Source organism: Acomys minous (assembly GCF_964271855.1).
Source record: "Acomys minous genome assembly, chromosome: 2".
NCBI lineage: Eukaryota > Metazoa > Chordata > Mammalia > Rodentia > Muridae > Acomys > Acomys minous.
This window is the reverse complement of record NC_140484.1, coordinates 140,675,045-140,694,398: the sequence shown is the minus strand read 5'-3', so window position 1 is coordinate 140,694,398 and position 19,354 is coordinate 140,675,045. Positions and strand designations below refer to the sequence as shown.

The following is a 19,354-nucleotide window of genomic DNA, read 5'->3' as shown; positions in this document are numbered from 1 at the left end:
ATGTCTTCCCCCTGACTCCTGAAGACAGCATGGTGCTTGCTGAAGCCTGGCAAGCCGATGGGACCTTTAAGGTGGGCTGAGTTTCCTATATCTACCCTAGATACTTCAAGTCCCCCAGGACTTGATTAGAATAAAGGTAATTGGCCTCTATTGCCAGAACTCTCCTGCCTTCCTGCTCTCCTGCCTATCCCCGGACAGACCACAGGGCTCTAAGGCAGTTCTTTATAGGACGGAGCCTATGCTTTGGACCTATGTGTGAGGCTTCCTGGCAAGAACGGTTCAATGTACAAATCTCTGGACAGTTGTGTGACCAGAAGAGTGAGAAGTGAGGCCAATGAACAGGCTGCTGCCTCCCTGAGTGAATGAACACATTGCCACACCCCTTACTGGGAACATGAAACGTCAAACAGTGGACCTTCTCTGGGCAGGCACACATGTGTCACAACTCACGTTCAGAGGTCACGGGCGATCTCGGATGTTGGTTTCGTCTTCCACTTTGTTTGCGGTAGGATTTCTTGTTTGTGCTACATACACCAGGTGATGTGGCCTTCCAGCATCTTGAATTTTCCTGTCTCCTCCTCCTATCTTTTCTTAGGAGCAATGGATTACAGGTGCCTGCTGTCACGTCCAGTTGTATGTAGATTCTGGAGATTTGAACTCGGCTCATGTTTGTGCACCAAGCGCTTTACCCAAGCTCCTTCCTAAGCTGGGCCCCTTCTTTTGCCCTCAGGAGACACTTGGCCTAGCAACCAAAGTTCAGTGTTACTGCCTCTCCCTGCCTCTGGGAGCTTAAACCCCATTCTCCCTGCTAGAGAGTGGCCTTGTAGAAGGCTCTTAGGCTGTACCCTAGGTAAGAGAGACTTACTCAGACTTGGACTCAGACCTACTAGCTATGTGGCCTTGCCAATCATCTCTGAGACCCAGTGCTTTATTATATTAAATAAAAGTAATAAGCCTTACAGGAAAGGGCTGGGGTGTAGCTCAGTGGCAGAGCACTTATTTAGCACGCTCAATGCCCTGGGTTCAATTCCCAGCGCTGCACAAAATCAAAACTAACACACACACCCTCTCTTCTAGAGGTTAAGCATGAAGAGAGCACGTGACCACACACAGTAGTGTTGGATAACCAGTAGGGAAACTGAGGTTTGGATGACAAAGGCACATTACCTAAGGATGGCTTGGACACCCTTAACCTTTTCACTTATACAAGTGATAGTGTCAGTGCCCAGTGGAGGCTCTGGGTAGTTTGCCTTAGGTACAAAGGCAACTGAGCCCTGTCTTGTTTGTTTCGCCTCTCTGTGCCTCAGTTTTCTTCCTTGTACAATGGGCCAGGTTTTGTCTTACCATTGGTAAAAGGCCAAATGAATTGAGTCCAAATTGCTGATTGGTTCTTGGCGTGACTCACTTAACCTGACCTGGCCGGAGAAGCATCAGGAAATATTTGGAAGTGGATTGCAAGGGAGGCAGGGAGACAAACATGACTCAGTGTTCTCTCCTTTTATGGGCTGGCACTCCAGACCATGGCTTCCTGGAGGTTGTATTCCAAAACTGTGCTATGATGGATGTGAGGTCCACATGCCCGTGAGCCCCCGCAGGCACCCCAGATGTCACCCTGGGGGCTGGACTGGGTTTTTTACCTTGCTATTTTAAGCAGTAAGTTTATAATAATGGGTGGGAAATCACATGGAGGCCGGGCAGCATGGGAACGGTCCGCAGCAGGCTGCAAGGACTCCCCTGGAGCCTCACGGACTCCATCTTGTGCGCCAGTGGGCCTGCAGCCAGCCTCCACTCGGCCTCAGCCAGCATCTCCAGGTTTGTCTGACCTCATTCATGAAGTTTCATTTCTGGCCCGGGACTGGTGGAGGCCTCTCCTCAAGACAGGGAGGTGGAAGGTTAAAGAATGGGATATTTCTGGTATGACTTCAAATCCTAGGATCTCTGAATGAACCCAGGCCTGGGAGCATCCTTGTGGTCGTGACTGGATAACGTCTGGGACTTCAGAGTTGGAAAGGGCCATGGTGGTGGTTGGGAGCCAGTCAGTATTGAACAGGACACACTTGACCTTGAAGAGCATCCTGTTTCACCTTTAACTCACTCCAGCCACTAGAAGGTTCCTTTGCTCAACACTTGGCTGTTGAGTCCTTGGCCAGACAGCTGCTCTTTCCTCAGAGCCACATGACTGAGGGGCACATGCCATATGTGACAGGGCCTCAAGACTACCTTTTAGATATCCAAGAAGAGACTGATTTTCCCTTGCAGCTTCTCTGGCCCAGGGTAAAGTCTTGAGCTCTCTCTCTCTCTTTTTTTTAAAAGATTTATTTATTTTACATATATGAGTGTTCTGTCTTCATGCACACTAGAAGAGGGATTTAGATTCTATTACAGATGGTTGTGAGCCATCAAGTGGTTGCTGGGAATTGAACTCAGGACCTCTGGAAGAACAGATAGTGATCTTAACCACTGAGCCATCTTTCCAGCCCCTCTTGAGCTCTTAAACACAAATTCTTATCCTCCTAGACTCTTCATTCTCTTTTTTCTGAACATGGTCTTATTTGTTTGGCTCATCGTTTTAGAGCACACAATATGCTTTGTGTAGATTAAGACATAAACGGAAGCGGATCGCCTGCCTCCCACACTTTGGAAACTGTTCCTTTTAAGATAGGCTGGAGTTGCAGGGGTAAGGCAATGATGTTGCCTGAGAAGGTGAGCCAACTTGTTACCCTCAATTTCCCCCATTACTTCAGCACCATCCGCACTACTGATGCCATTGCTGTTGCTACTAAGTAAAGATGGGGAAACTATCCAGACTTCCCTCTCTCCCTCCCCCCCCTCTCTGTTTTTTGTTTTTGTTTTTTTGTTTGTTTTTTGTTTGTTTGTTTGTTTGTTTTTAGGCAGGATTTCTCTGTGTAGCCTTGGCTGTCCTGGACTTCTTTGTAGACCAGGCTGGCCTTGAACTCACAGCCGTGGGATTAAAGGCGTGTGCCACCACTGCCCAGCCCAGACAACTCTCTTTGTGGAACCTAATGTTCAGTTTCTTCATGCAGCAGCCTCTGGAGATGGGAGAACAGTGGTCCTGGCCCCACAGTTCTTACTCTCTAGAGTCGGATAAATCTGTTTGGAGCCCAGCCCAGCATGGCTTCCTCTCTGCCTGCTCACCTACCATGTTCGGCCCTGAGGCCGTTCTGCAAATAGAGAAGTTCCATTCACATTTCTGAGTTATGGCTCAGTCCCCCACTAGAGCCACATCTCCTGCTCCCAGCCTGCAGGGAGAGACTCTCTCTTGAGGTCTTAGAAACTCTTCATTTTGAAGTGTTTATTCCAATCACAATTTTTCAGTTGTCTTCCAACACTTGTCTCAAGACCCCTGAAGGCCAAACACTACACCCCCCCCCCACTCTCTGTGTCACAACACAGGGCACAGGCTTAATAAAATGTTTGTTTGTGGAGAAAGGATAAGTGATTTAGCCAAGCGTGGTGTCATGTGCCTGAAATCCTAGCACTTAGGAGGTAGAGAAAGGAGAGTAAGCTCGCCTCAGCCACATAATGTGTTTGAAGCCAACCTGGGCTATGTCACACCCTGTCTCAAGCCATTAAAAAAAAAAGAAAAGAAAAGAAAAAAGATTCAGTGCATAAATGGCTTAGTTGAGATGAAATTTCCAGGTGATGAGCTGGGGTCACCCCATATGCTTCAATGCCAAGCAGGCTACCTAACGGGGTGCTGCAAAAGGCAAGATGGCACCCCCTTTGACAGCTCCTGGACTAAATGTCTCCGATTCTTTAAACATAAACCATCCATCATTTTAACATGTACTTTGAATATTCATAATGAACCAAACACCTCCCCTGCCTCAGAGAGCCAGGTCCAGGAGGCAGTGTGTGCCGTGGTTAATGCCAGGTGTCAACCTGGATGGCAGCTCTCTGGTTTGGGCAATGTTCCAGGCCCTCTCTGTGGAACAAGAAGGATATCTTATGTCACAGGAAGCAGCAGAACTTTCTGGGTTTTTCCTATAGGGTCCAGCAGTCAGCGGATACTCACCTAGGACCTGTGACACAGCGGTCACTCAGTTCATGGCATTGTCCTTTGTTCTCCCCAAGGGGAGGAGGAAAGCCACAGGAGGAGCTGTGTGGTGTAGTGGAGAGAGCCCTGGCCTCCAATCAAGAAGACCTGGCTACAAACACTTAATTTTTCTGTGTGACTCAGGACAAGAGGCTTCTACCCTGAGAGGTTCTTCCCTCACCTATAGAAGGAGACTATTGATGCCATCCTACATCAGAAGTCGTCCATCTGGCAACGATAGTCATGCAGCCAGTAGGCGCTCAATGGACGGTGTACAAATGCATCTGGTTTCAATGAACTGTCTCCCTAGCTATAGTTTTGAGGAGCTGAACCACTTTTCTTCTGGAATAGCTGTGTTTACTGTAAGGACCAAATTAGATGCAAAAGGTCACCTCTGCCTGTGTAAACAAAGCCAGAGAGCAGGAGGCAATGCAATTCCCAATGCCCACTCCCAGCCTCGCCTCGCTTGACCTCCCATGTTGATGCAAAACCAAGCAATGGACCCGTGGCTCTTGGATCCTGGAAAGGGAACCCAGCTTCGGGACAGGGATGGGAAGGAATTTGACTTGTCCTTTTGGCATCTCCCCAGCCTGCAGAGCCCAAGCCTCTTGGAGCATCTTTGGGGTTGACACAGCAGAGGTTCCAGGCACGCACAGCCACTCCAACCAGGAGGCTGCCATGCCCCACATTGCTGAGGACGAGGAGCCCCCTGGAGAGCCACAGGCAGCCCAGACCCAAGTAAGTGCCCCTTCCTGCCCATGGCTAGCCTGGGTGGGGGCCAAGCGAAGCATTCTGTGCTGAGGTCACAGCTTTCAAGCTGGCCACAGAGTGCACCGACCCGATGCAGTGCAGGCTGCAGTGGGTTCCTGGAGAAGAGGTGTGGCTACACTCTGAAGAATACGCTGCCTTGAGTTCATTTATGTGAACAGGGTCCCATAAATCCTGGGTGTGGAACAGTATATGATTAAGGCTTCATGGCAGGACTAACCACCTTGGCCCAGGATGCTCCCTCCTACCCTTGAGAAAGATGGAGAAGAGACAGGGTAGCACAGCCAAAGGCCGCTTTGAAACAATCTGCTTAAAATGAATATCAAAAGTTCATAGGAAAGAATAAGAAAGGGTTTCAGTAAAAGTTGGTAATAAAATAGGAAATGATTTTTCTAAAAGTACCCCCCCCAGTCAGGTTTGGTGCCTTATGCATGTAGTCCCAGCCTTCAGGATACTGAGGTAGGAGGTCTCTGTGAGTTCCAGACTAGCCTAGGTTATAGGCTGACACCCTATCTCACGAACCAAACCAAACCAACCAACCAAACAAGCAAACAAAAACCAACCCCTCAGACAAATAACAAAAGGAACAAGAACAGTAAAATAAATAAATAAATAAAAATTAAAAAAAATATATGTATATATATATATATATATATGTATATCATTGAGGTTAATTTTGCAAATGAAATGAAGAAAAGTTATTTTTAGTTACATATATATGTGTGTGTGTATATATCATAAGTATAGGCTATATGTTAATTTTCAAATTGAACAAAGAATCAAACATGTTTGGTGTTTTTTCTTTTGTTTGTTTTGTTTTGTGTATGTAGTGTATACATATGTATTCATGCACATTGAAACCAGAGGTTGGTGTTGAGTGTCTTCTGTTGGTCTCCCATTTATTTATTTATTTATTTATTTATTTATTTATTTATTTTGAGGCAGGGTCTCTCACTGAACTTAGAGCTCACCAATTTAATAAGACTGGCTGGCTAGAAATCCCTTGGGATCTTCCTGTCTGTTTCCCACGCTGCCTCTGCCATTTTTTTTATGTGGGTGCTAAAGGATCCAAATTGACGTTCTCATGCTTACGTGGTAGGGACTTTCTGATTGGACCATCTCCCCAGCCTCTGCTCATTTTTTTCTGTCAACCAAGCAATGTGTTCACGTGATACCACATTGGTCACATTTTACTTTATAGCGACACCATCAAGAGAATGTTTAGAATGTAAGGCTATGCCCATTTCCCCAAGACATTGAAGCCATTCCCTTCCGAAGCACCCATCTTCCCACATCCTCGTGTTCTCTTTACCTGGTCGCTGGCCCAGCTCCATCTGATCCTCTCAGATGAAAGGCCTTACTTATGAAGGTCACCAACATTATTTTCTTTGACTTGGGCTTTTCATTTGGTTTGCACTGAACTTGTGCTGTCCTCTTGTGTGTATCTGACCGTGGTCCCACACTGATGAAGCAGGCCTGCTAAGCAGGAAGAGTGTGTGAGCGAGCGTGATTTCTCCAGATGGGCAGATTCCTAGTGAATGTTTTCATATTGTGATGACATCTGTTTTCCTACATATTATAACTGTGGGAACTAAGGCAGCAAATACTTAGAAATGAATACTTCCTTGTATCTCCATATCCCAAGTTCATGAGTTTGAGATGGGAACTTGGCACCTTAGGGGTGAGGGGATGTCTAAAAACACAGTGAGCTAAACTCCCATTTCTCTGTCTGCAGGCTGTACCTCGGGGTTCTAGGGAATGCTCCACAACCATCCCAGGGCATCTTGAGCCATTGTGGGTGTTATTTACCAGCAAACCTCGGGCAGCTGAGATCTGGGGCTTGGGGGAATGAGAGGGAGGCCAGCCCTGGGGAGGAGATTCAAGTGTAGCTGCACCCAAAGCCCCTGATGGCCAACTTCAACTCTGTCACTCTGTACTCCTCTCATAGTGGTCATCTCTGACCCCTGCACTTCACTAACAGTGGTAACATACTGAAGTCACATCCTCAGGCAAAACGTAGATTCCCAAATCTTAGGCAGTTTCCCCAGCTAACCCAAGAGAAAATGTGAGCTTTGGTGACCACCATGGCCAGCAGAAAAACAGCCGTGGGAGGCAAGAAGGTGGTTCGGCTGACCACAACTAAGCAGCCATGTTGATTCAAACTTTCGAGTCCGACCCCCCAAGTAGTTAATTTTAGGCATATTTAAGGGCAGCACAACTTGGTGAAAGCTTTTCTGCTAATTAACTCAATCTCATGTGCATAATAAAGCTAAATAAAGATCAGACGTGACTGCATTGAAACTCTTTGTAAAGTACATGTGACACCATCTGCAAAGATGGGTTCTGTACAGTGTGGAAAACAAGCTTAAGGGGCTGGGGGAGATTCCACTGTGGTCTCGGCCACACATCCATGCAAGGTTCACCGCGCCATTGACCACATCTGCTCACAGCCTTGTGTTCAGATAACAGGCTACGCATCCCTTCCTTCGTAGGAACCACTTTGTGTGTTTAACATCCCAAGTTCCCCTAGGGTTTGTCTGAGAGCACAAGGACCTCTGTGCCTCCTACAAAGGAAAAAATATATATCCTACAAATAAATAAAGCACTCCTAAAGCAAGTATAATACAAGGTTAGCAAAGATACAATTTCATCCCTAGTAAAGGCTGAGTTCCATTCTTCCTACCTCTGTAGCTCTCAGTGCTTAGGAGAGGGTGCTGCTCTTGTTGAGGACCTTTTGCCTACAGCTCCCGCTCCAGGAGGTCTGATGTCCTCTTCTGGCTTCTTCTCACACACACACACACACACACACACACACACACACACACACGCACACACACTCTTAAAACATCCTTTTTTGTGTTTTCAAACCATATCAAGCCACTCCTCTTTTAAGCCTTGTGGTTGTCAGCGGCAGGAGGGCGGGGGTCCAGGTGAAGCTTCTTAGTGGTCCAGCATGGGGGGCAGGGGAGGGATTCATGAGCTGGCTGTAGAGTCAAGGGTAAAACCTGTGCTTGGCCAGGAGGAGCCCTGAGTGCCAATTCCCCACAAACTATGCCTGGAGCCAGAACCCCATTTACAGACTGATGAGTGGGTTCTGATGGTCTCTGAAGGCTTTTCAGGTGCTGTGATTCTGTCTCTGGGCCTGTAGGTCTCTGAGGCTACCCTGAAAATGTTTGCAAGCTCCAGTGGCTGAGGCAGTGCTGGAGCCTAGAGGAAGATGCTTGAGGGACTCGTGCCAACTGGGATCCAGAAGGCCCAGGTACCCTAGAGAAGAGGGAGACCAGGGTTGAAGACTATGATCTTTGTGGTCAGACCACATCAGCCTTCAATCCCAGCCTCTCCGCAGCTTCATTCAGAGACCTGGAGGCCAAGTCTGTTAGCTTTTTCATCTCCATGGTTCCCCGTTAGCTGCTGCCACTTCTTTCTTGCCTGGCTAGCTCAGCCCTGAGGCAGTTTAGGCCCTTAATCAGAGGGCCAAGGTCCATATGAGATGTTCGTTCTCCTACTTTCTGGTCTTACAACCAGGCTCTGGGCCTCCCTGAATTCTCCAGATGCCGCATAGGCATAGTTCATAGAGAGCTCCTGCCCACCCTGGGCTCCCGAGGCAGCGTGGCCACAGGGGAGGTTCTGATCCCCCAAGGAGCACAGAAGCTAGGCAGCCAGGAAAGCAAGGCTTGCCAGGGTTCAGCCGGAAGTCCCCGTTCTGTGTGAATTCCCACTCCGCGGGGCAGGCAAGGAACAGAGCATCCTTCCAAGTTCATAGCTCCCTGGGGTCCAGCCCTAGTTTTGAATACTCTGGTCCCAACCCTCCGTTTCCCACCACTAGCCTGAGTGCTAGCCACAGTCCTCACAGAAAAAGCTCTGACGCTGGAGAGCTACAGTGTCCTCTTCGCTGCAGCGGCTAGTTGGAAGCTGTAACCCGTCGTTACAGTGAAGCAAAGGCTTCCGGCAGTGACTCTGGAGTGTGTCCTTAGCAGCTCGCATACCCTGGGGCCCAGGCACAGGGAAGGACACAGAGTTTACATTCAAGGGGCTCTGACTGAATTGAGGCTGTTGGGTCACATGCTGGGGACCTTTAGGGACCACAGGATGACAGACTGTCAGCTGCGAGGATCCTAGATCACTGTGTCTGAGTTTACTTTCTGTTGCTGTGATACACACCATGACCAACAGTAGCTGAGGGGGGAAAGGGTTTATTTTATCTTATGCTTCCAAGCAGCAGTCCATTACTGTAGGAAGTCAGGGCAGGGAAACAGAGCAGAAAGGAACGCTGGCCTGTCCCTTCTTCACAGTGTGGCCGCAGAGCCCAGATGCAATGTGATCAAGTCACCAGTGGTTTCCTGAGCTGTGACCTGAAGCCACTCAGGAAACTGACTCATTGGGATGGCATGCATCCTCAGGTGCCTAGCACACTTTGGGTGTAAGGACTCTTGTCAGTAAGAGCCTGGGTTCCACTTGTCCAAGTTTTTTTTTTCCTCTTTTGGAGGTTTCTAGAAGCCTTTAGGAACAGGTCACTGTGGCTCACGGACAGACCATCTGCCATCATATTGTCAGCTCTGACATTCCCCACTCTACCTCTGTCTTCTACATCCCTGCACACAAAACCACTTGATAATAGAAATAGCCAATCAGGCACCAGATACTATTCAATTTATATTAATACATTTAGCTTTAGATTTAAAAATTACTCTTTGGAAAAATTCAGTCATTTATACAATGAGTTTTGATCCTATCCACCCACCACTACCTCCTTCAATTCTCCATGGTGCCCACCGATCTCCTTCTCAATTTCTTGTCCTTTGTTGTTATTAGTAACTGCCCCAAAGTCCACTTAGTGCTGTGTATTGCATGTGCACAAAGAGGCATGGCCAACCTACCAACAGCTTCCTTCCTGATTTCCATCCTGGTCTCTTCCTCGTCAGTAGCCACCAGCTGCCAGTAGTTCCTCTGCTAAGGCTAGCGCTGTAGGAGTTCCCTCTATCCACGCTGGAATTTGGACTGGCTTCATCTTAGGAAGGTCTTGTGCAGGTAAGCACAGCGGCTGTGTGTTGGTGTGTGTGACAGCCATGCCATGACACTAGAAGTTAGCACCTTACAGCTCTCCATCCCATCTCCTGATTCTGAAATGGTTTCGTCCCCTCTTCTGAGCTGTTCCCTGAGCCTTGGATGGTGGGAGGCTGAACACTCACAGTTGCTTATACTCATCACTTGGACCAGTTATGAGTCTCTGTATTAACTACTACCCACTGCAAAAAGAAGCTTCCCTGAAAAATTGAGAGCAGCACAACTCTATGGACATAAACATACATATTTAGAAAGTATGACCATTCAGCAAAACAACAGTAGGTCCTGCCCTAGGATCTATGATCTGCCTAAGTTATGGGCTTTTGATGACATTTATAGCCCCAGGTATAAAATCCTTCCTGAAGAGCAGGGCTTATTTCCCATCTGAAAGTGACTGGTTACCCTCATGACCATCAGACCACTATTGCATCAGTGGGCACATCTTGCCAGGCAGGTCAGTCTTGTAGTCTGCAGGCTTCATTACTGGGTAAGATGGTCAGTGTCTCTTCTTCCCCGGCTATCCTGCCCAGCACCATCTGGCACTATGTAAGAGGTTCAGTGGCAGAGAGAGGGTTTTCCTGGCCATTCTGGTCTGATTACTTTATATCTTGCATCCAAAGTAACAAATTTAACTTTCGATGCACTGCAGCTGGTGGCAGAAGGGCTCACCAAACTCTCGGTACATACTGTGGCCTCAGGAGCACGAGCCCAGGTTACAAACCCCTGTGAGATATTTGCTGACTTCATTCTCTTTCAGCCAGATGATAAAATAGCACAACATGGCTCTCTGTCTCCTGAAAACACACTCTGCCAAACTGAACCTAGCTTAGGCCACAGCTCCGAGGCCCTCCAGTTCTCCCAAAGCACCTGTTCCGTGCTTCAGTACTGTCCAGTCACACGGCAGCTCTGTGGCCGAAGAGCCTCGTGGCACTCCGCTGTTTCCTGACATTTCCTCTCTTTCCTGTCTCCAGTTTTTGAACACGGAAGATGAGGTTGAGGTGGGCTCTGGAGAAGCAGTCCTCTGTGTGTGACCCTGTGACAGGCAGCTTTATAACCAGCCTGTCGGAAACACACTTCTGGGTATGTCTGTGAGGGTGTTTCCAGAGAGAGAGTTTAGCTGGTGTGGGAAGATCTACCTTGAACGTAGGTGTCACTTACATTCTGGCCTCCTAGAATGAATAAAAGGAGAGGTGAGTTGAGTACCAGCGTTCACTTCTCTCGGCTTGCGACTGTGGATACAGTATGACCGGGCACCTCACACATGGCACCATGCCATCCCTGCCACGAAGGACCAAACCCTCAACCCATGAATCGGAGTCACCTCTTCTTTCCTTCAGTTACCTTTGTCGGGTAGTTTGGAACAACAGTGGCAAATGTAACTGATACAGGCTCAATCCCCCTGTGAGACCTGGGAACTTGTGGTCTTAAAGCCATCAGTCTCCTTGTCTTGGGGTCTGAGTTGGAGACCCTAGTAAGTGCCACCTTAGCACCATCAGAAGTTCTCTCTCTCTGTTGGTGTCAACGTAGACAAGACTCATGCTGTCTTTGCCCTCAGGCAGTTGAGATTTATTGCCCATCACACTGGTCTGTCCTCTTGTATGGTGAGACAATAGAGTAACACTGTCTCTATTGTCAGAACATTGCACAAGGGGCAGAGAATGCTTCCGGGTCCCAGGTGTAGAGTGTAAGCAGCATGGCAGAGTACCTAGACTTAACATTCCAGGCAATTCCGAATGATTCTCAATTGAGTCAAGTTGACAATGAACACTAACTATTCCAGGACCCGAACAACCAATCCCCTATCAGAACAAGATGGATATAAATTGGTGATGTGTATGTAATTCTTGTAACTTCATAAGGACCCCTGGAGCAGGCATGTCCTTCCACAATCACCCAGTGAGAACCCTCATCTCATCTCCCTGAAAGCCAACACTATTTTATGCGCCAAGCACAAGGTAGCTTCATAATGCCAGGAGGCAGATGTTGTTAGTTTACAGCTGCGAACGCCCAGGTGAGTCAAGTACATGCTCACCTCCTGAACAGGAAGGAAGTACTTTTGCTCTCTTTTTGGGGTGTTGGCATCATCTTCCTTGAGGATGTTTCTGCACTGCTGCAATTTGTCTTCCATATCTGTGATAGAAATACCTGGGACCAACTTAGGAATTACTCATCTTCATCTCATGGCTGAACAGTTTCGGCCCATGATCCTTTCTCCCTGTTATTCCTGAGCTAAGTGTAAGGCAGAACGTCACAGCCAGGAACACGTGGTAGAGCAAGACCATTCACCTCATGATGGGCGGGAAGCAGGAAACTTGACAGGAAAAGGGTGGGGACAAGGCATATTCTTCTAGGACACTGGTGAGCTAGCCTGGCTTCATCCAGTTAGCCTCCACTCCCCTAAAGTTTTCAGTCCCACCAAAACAGCACCACCAACCTGTGAGCCTATGGGGACATTTCATATTTGAACCATAACATCATCCCCTTAGGTCATCACATCCTTTTAAGATGGTTTCAGTTAAGATCTAAAATGAAATGTCTTCACAGACATTGTCAATGAGGCGTTATCAATAACCATCTGGTGTAAGAAGTAATGGTAACAATTGTTTGGTACCTGCTATTCATTGATCCAAGCTAGATATTGTCATCTCTCCCTTATTATAGGTGAAGATGCTGGACCTAAGGTGTTATGTACTTGTCAAAGGTCCCAAAGCCATGTCACAACTAAGTGTAGATCCAAACAGAAGATTCCTTGCGTATATGATCCTGTCTTCTTTGCCTCCTCTTGCCAGCAAAGACACAGTCGCGAGCACCAGTGGCCTCGGGTGTAGGGAGCACACATTTCATCTTCTATAGTTAGATGGGAAGGAAGAGTTGAGAGTACTGTCGGCACTAGAGCTATGAGACAAGCTGTGGGAGGACTTCAAAGTAGAATGCATTTTAGAAATGGTACCTACAGTCAGGGATGCACATCATGATAGTTCATCCTTGGTTCCCACTGTGAGCAGTAGAGTGGCTTGTCCTATTTCTCTGTCTTCTCTGTTAAACTGTATGTGGGTAGCCTAGGGCTAGGGGTCTTTTGCACATGTACCTCTGCCCTTAGCATAGACCTAGAGTATGGGAGGAACTTAGGCAAGCAAGGTTGGAAGGGAAAAAAAAGGGATGAAGCAATGAAGAGAAGAGGAAAAAGGAAGGAAGGAAGGAAGGAAGGAAGGAAGGAAGGAAGGAGGTTGATTCTAGCTGGATGATTGGATATTTAGATGATGATGCCTGGATAGATGGATGAGTGGGTGGAGCCTGGATGGATGGGTGGATGATCATGTGACAAGTTGGGTAACTGGATGCTTAGATTGAGGGGAGGAAGACATAGACAAAAGAATAACATCAGGAAGAGAGGATAGAAAATGATGGTGGATGAAAGTCTGTCTGTCTGTCTGTCTGTCTGTCTGTCTGAGTGACATTTTACAAAGCACAGGCAACAGCCATTGTGTACCGCTCCAGACTTTTGAAATGTGTTGGCCTGAGAGAAAGAACAGCGTGAAAACCTATGACTATGGATCTCAGGCTTCTGGGAACCGAGTGGACACTGACAGGGGCTGACAGACCCAGAGTGGGCCCTGGGCACATGGGAGCACACATTAGGCAGCAAGCCTTCAGGATTGTGGGTAAAGAATGCTCCTCAAGCATTACATGGAGAAGCCACGTGCCCAGCAGCAACCCTTTCCCCCTCTCCCATGGCCGTAGGACTTCACACTGGAGCCACCAGTTTCTTGCAAGTCCCATGAGACTCTCTTTATTTTGTCTTAAGAGCACAAATTCCCCTCCCAAGGGAGTCCCTGCCTGCTTCAGGCTATGACGAATAGACTGCGGATATGGTGAAACAACATGCATCCACCTCCCAACCCTCCCTTTTCCTCATTCTTATTGCTTTATCTGTGCTTTTTTAAAAAGCAGTTGAGGAGAGTATTAGCTCCATTTGATGTTTATAAACATAAAGATCATAGAAATGAAATATCTCCTGGAGATCATCCAGCAGGAGTTTCGTTGTAAGTCCACCTTGCTTCTCTCCTGCTCACACTGATCCAGTAGGGTCCTTGTCCCACTGTCACTCAAGGCCATTACAGCAACTGCACTCCCTACCCTTGCCTGGGATAGACCTGAAGCTGTTCCTAAAGAGTCCTTGCCCAGACCTAGTCATGTGATATTGAGGATCTGAAGCTCATATTCCCATCTATGACATCAGTCTATATTTATCCCTGTGCTCAGGGGCATAGGAAACAATCGTGCACTCTTGGGAATTTATGAGTGAAATAAACATTTAAATGTTTCTATAAGATTTATTAGAGGGGAATGAAATTTGACCTGCTGCGTATGATTGGAGTGAGCTTGCTACGGGTGGCACAGCCCCAGAGCTTGGCTGACCCCCAGAGAAGAGAGATGGACCCCTGGGGAGCCTGGTTCCCCAGATCAGGAAGAGGAACAGGAACCCCAGTGCTGTGCTGGCCCAGCCTGCTTCCCTCCTGCTGCGTATCCTGTCTCATCTGGATTCAGGGCTTCTTGGAGGAGAATGCACCCCCATCTTCCTCCAAGTGTACAGCATAGAGAGCTAAAGGAAGACTGTCCAAAGACACCAGAAACCAGAGGAAGTGTCAACATGGGCAAGGTGACAGAGGGAGAAGCAGAATGGCACAGCGGGAAGGATAATGCAGCCAGTGACTGGGGTAGCCCTGGAGCCAAGTAATATTTTGAAAGGCCAACTGCACACTAATGAACTGATTTTCCATCTTCTCATTCTTCTTTCATGATCCTAGAAGGGGAGTGTGTTGAAGGGTATCTTATGGAATTGCGGGTTGATGGATACTCGCGGTGTGTTGATGGGTATCTTATGGACTGTGGGTTGATGGATACTCGTGGTGTGTTAATGGGTATCTTGTGGAACTGTGGGTTGATGGATACTCATTGTGTGTTGATGGGTATCTTATGGATTTGCGGGTTGATGGATACTCGCGGTGTGTTGATGGGTATCTTGTGGAACTGCGGGTTGATGGATACTCGCGGTGTGTTGATGGGTATCTTGTGGAACTGCGGGTTGATGGATACTTGTGGTGTGTTGATGGGTATCTTGTGGAACTATGGGTTGATGGATACTTGTGGTGTGTTGATGGGTATCTTGTGGAACTATGGGTTGATGGATACTTGTGGTGTGTTGATGGGTATCTTATGGAACTGTGGGTTGATGGATACTCGTGGTGTGTTGATGGGTATCTTATGGAACTGTGGGTTGATGGATACTCGTGGTGTGTTGATGGGTATCTTATGGAACTGCGGGTTGATGGATACTCATGGTGTGTTGATGGGTATCTTATGGACTGTGGGTTGATGGATACTCACGGTGTGTTGATGGGTATCTTGTGGAACTGCGGGTTGATGGATACTCATGGTGTGTTGATGTGTATCTTATGGACTGCGGGTTGATGGATACTCACGGTGTGTTGATGGGTATCTTATGGACTGTGGGTTGATGGATACTCACGGTGTGTTGATGGGTATCTTATGGACTGCGGGTTGATGGATACTCACGGTGTGTTGATGGGTATCTTATGGACTGCGGGTTGATGGATACTCACGGTGTGTTGATGGGTATCTTATGGACTACGGGTTGATGGATACTCACAGTGTGTTGATGGGTATCTTATGGACTGTGGGTTGATGGATACTCGCGGTGTGTTGATGGGTATCTTGTGGAACTGCGGGTTGATGGATACTCGTGGTGTGTTGATGGGTATCTTGTGGAACTGCGGGTTGATGGATACTTGTGGTGTGTTGATGGGTATCTTGTGGAACTGTGGGTTGATGGATACTCGTGGTGTGTTGATGGGTATCTTGTGGAACTGCAGATTGATGGATACTTGTGGTGTGTTGATGGGTATCTTATGGACTGCGGGTTGATGGATACTCGTGGTGTGTTGATGGGTATCTTGTGGAACTGCAGGTTGATGGATACTTGTGGTGTGTTGATGGGTATCCTGTGGAACTGTGGGTTGATGGATACTCGTGGTGTGTTGATGGGTATCTTGTGGAACTGCAGGTTGGTGGATATTTGTGGTGTGTTGATGGGTTTCTTGTGGAACTGATGGGCTGAATGAGAAAAAGATGAGGGTTTAGAACAGCCTCAAGGTACAAGAGGTCTGAGGAACTGGCCTTTTCCTCTATGTCTGTGGCCCACATGTGGCATCTATTGTTTGAGAAGGAGTTGATGAGAGAGGAATGGAGCCAGGTAAAGATGACTGACAGGGCTTTTGGGGCCACATGTCTTGGGGGTGGTGCAGTGTGCTTGTTGGCTCCATTACCAGACAGCCAATCTGATGCCTTAATGAACTCCTAATTTAGCTCTAAACTTTCAACCAGTCCCAAGACCAAGAACATCAGTTTCCTAGAAATCAAATTCCAAAGTGATAAACGCAGCTGTGAAGGTAAAACGTGCCAGCGGTGGCTCCATGGCCTTTCCATCTGGGGCTAAGAGATGTGGTGAATGAAAGTAGTTAGGTACTTTCAATATTGGGACACATATCCTAAGATCTGTCTTCTAGTCATTTGGAATTCAAATATAACTGAGAATTTTGCATTTTATTTAGAAATTCTATTTCTAATGTCAATTTGTTTAATTTTTAAGGGTTTATTTGTGTGTGTACCTGCGCATGTGCACAGTGCCTTTGAGGGCCACAGGGGGCATCAGATTCCTCAGAGTTGGAGTTACAGGCAGTTGTGAAGTGACAGATATGAGTTCTGGAAACTGAACTCAAGTCCTCTGGAAGAGCAGCAAGCACTCCTAATGCGGAGCTATCTCTCCAGTCTGTTTAATTTTCATAGAAACTCTGTGAGTGAGCTATTGTATGAATGAGGTACCCAAGGCACAGACAGGCAAGGTTACTTGTTCAAGTTCACATAGCTGGGAAGAAGGACATTATAGCATAATATGATGACCTTTGAGTCTGAGGCTTTTGAAGTCCCCAAGCCAGTGGCTCTCTTCTATTCTGTATAATATATTTTGTAGTCTGTCTTCAGTAACATATATTGTCAGGATCAAGCTTCCTGGGGTCTTGCCATTCATTAGGAGCTCCAATCAGGAGAAAGATTGGCTATTTGTACTGCACTAAGCATGGCAAAAATGCCCCCAAATGGCCCCCAGGAAGTGTACCCCACACTCTTTCTTAAACTCCCATCCTTCCAGTCTCTCTACAGTAAACGTAAAGAAAAAGAAAGTCTGTGTTCCTCAGGAATCGTTCCGCAAACACAGTTTTTCAGGAAGATAGCTGTTCCCAGTCTGCTCAGTCATTCTTAAGCCAGTTAGTGGAAGAACACTTGCATTGTATGGCTTTTATGCTTTAACTACAATGGCAGGAGACAGGGAAGATCTTCCTAGCATGTCTACCAGGGCCCCAGAGGGTCCCCTCCTGGTGGACTCAATCCTCCTCGGTTGTGAGCAGCTTGATATTATATATGTGTCAACAATTACGTGTGTGGCACTTACCAATTCTGGCGTGGCTTTGCTTATCAGGATGGCCACCATGGCTGGTTCTGTGTCCTCCCCAAGTAAGGGTGCCTGTGGTCCCAGCAAGTCCCAGAAGGCAGAGAAGCAGTTCCCTTCAGTGACTCAAAGGCCATGGTGTCATAGGTGTCATGACTCATAGGTGTCAACTTGGGTCATTATTGATTGTAGGGAACAGGTCTTCCACACCTCCCTCGGCAACCAGCTACTAGCAGAAAGCACCTCAGGCCAGTCTACCTCCCAGCATAGACCTACAGTGGGTATTCCAGAATGTTTTCTGGATAAATGGATAAGAGTAGTGGGCAGGCGTGTGTAAGTGTTCACAGACTTCATGGACACAAAGAGAATCTTGCCGCTCCCAGCATAGCAAGCCTTCTCAGAGAAGGCCTTTCCTCCACAACACTTGTCTGTAGACTAGTGTGAGTCAGCTGTAAAAACAGGCATTAAGACAGTCTGCAGATGGTCGGGTGCGGTGGCACACGCCTTTAATCCCAGCACTCGGGAGGCAGATGAAGACAGTCTGCAGATGATGAGCAAGTGGAGCTGCAGGAGTGTGGGCGATAGATGGATAGCGGAGAGAGAAATAAATTGTTAGGTTGGTGCTAGATTGGGGAGGAGTGTATGGGCTAATGGATGGATAGGAAAGAAAGAGGTGGAGAAAGAAATGGATTGATAGATGAATAGGCAAGATAGGTGGATAGACTGGGAGAGAGATTAATGGATGGATTAAGATGGATGGAAAGACAGAAAGGGATGAATAAATGGATGGATGCGTAAGAGAAACAGAGAGATAGATGAATGGGTGAATTAATGGATAGCCAGGGAAAGAGGTGAATTTACTGATGGATAGGAAAGATATTTAGAGAGGGGGAGGGGTGAATTTGTGGGAGAGAGATACGGATGAATGGGTGGATGGGGGAGAGACAAATGAATACATGCATGCATGGATGGATGGATGGATGGATGGATGGATGGATAGAGACTGATGGCCAGATAGAGATGGCTGACGAGGATTTGGGCAGGAAGGGTAAATAAGTGGGTGTGGGATTATGTGATGTGAAAAAAGCCAAGGACAGAAAAAAGGGAGACGAGGTGAGGACAGAACTTGGCTCCCCCACCCCCTTATATTTAATTTAATGCATATGGGTGTTTTGTCTGCACCCAGCCCCAAGATTCAATCTCCTTTTAGGTCCTTGGAGAGGTGAAACTGTAAAATGCAGCTCTTGGAACAGTTCTTAAAACCTGTAGTTCTCAGAGCCCAGCCTGGGGTGGGGGTGGAGGAATCGCAGCTCCACAGGGTATCAGGACAGACAATTTACGTCAGTGCGAGCTCTAGGCCACTAGGGGGAGGCAGTGCTTGTCCTGATGTCCTCACGCTCTCAGGCTCCTCTCGCTGGCATTTTCTTTTGATTATTTCTGGCTGCTTTGGAAAGTAGAGTGTCAATGAATTAAAATAAAATCTCTTTTTTTTTTCTCCCAGCACCAATGCACGCTGGGAATTTGCAAAAGCTCCACCATGGGGATGGCAGAAAACATGTGCTGCATGAGTAGAAAAGTGAAATTTTAGCCAACATATGTTTTTTGTTTGTTTGTTTGTTTACTAGAAGAATCATACGAGAAGGGCTCTAAGTAAGGACGGCACAAAAAGCAATTTCCAGAGATCAAATATTCAGCTGAGACAAAATCTTGTGTACATTACAGGAGTGCTGATTAGCTTTCCTGTGGCAAGAGCCACTTGCGGATAAGAGCATTCAGTCAGGGAGAGGCCAAAGCTAAAGATCTTGTGCTCCCGAAAGACAGGCTAAGCTGAGCCACCAGAGAGGCCACAAGGGAAGTGTTCGGGTCTATGGATCTGGATGGTTGATAGAAACAGGCCGTGCAGAATTTCTTTGGACCACAGTTCCTATGCAGAAATATGG

General features: G+C 47.3%; 1 protein-coding gene across 1 annotated transcript in view; it reads left to right on the top strand.

The window, feature by feature from the left end:
* Positions 1–19,354, top strand: part of IRAG1 (inositol 1,4,5-triphosphate receptor associated 1) — a 110,089-nt gene that overhangs the window by 31,766 nt on the left and 58,969 nt on the right. Inside the window, 1 exon segment of the mRNA XM_084802297.1 lies at positions 4,647–4,795. Coding sequence (XP_084658423.1) covers positions 4,647–4,795 — 149 coding nt within the window.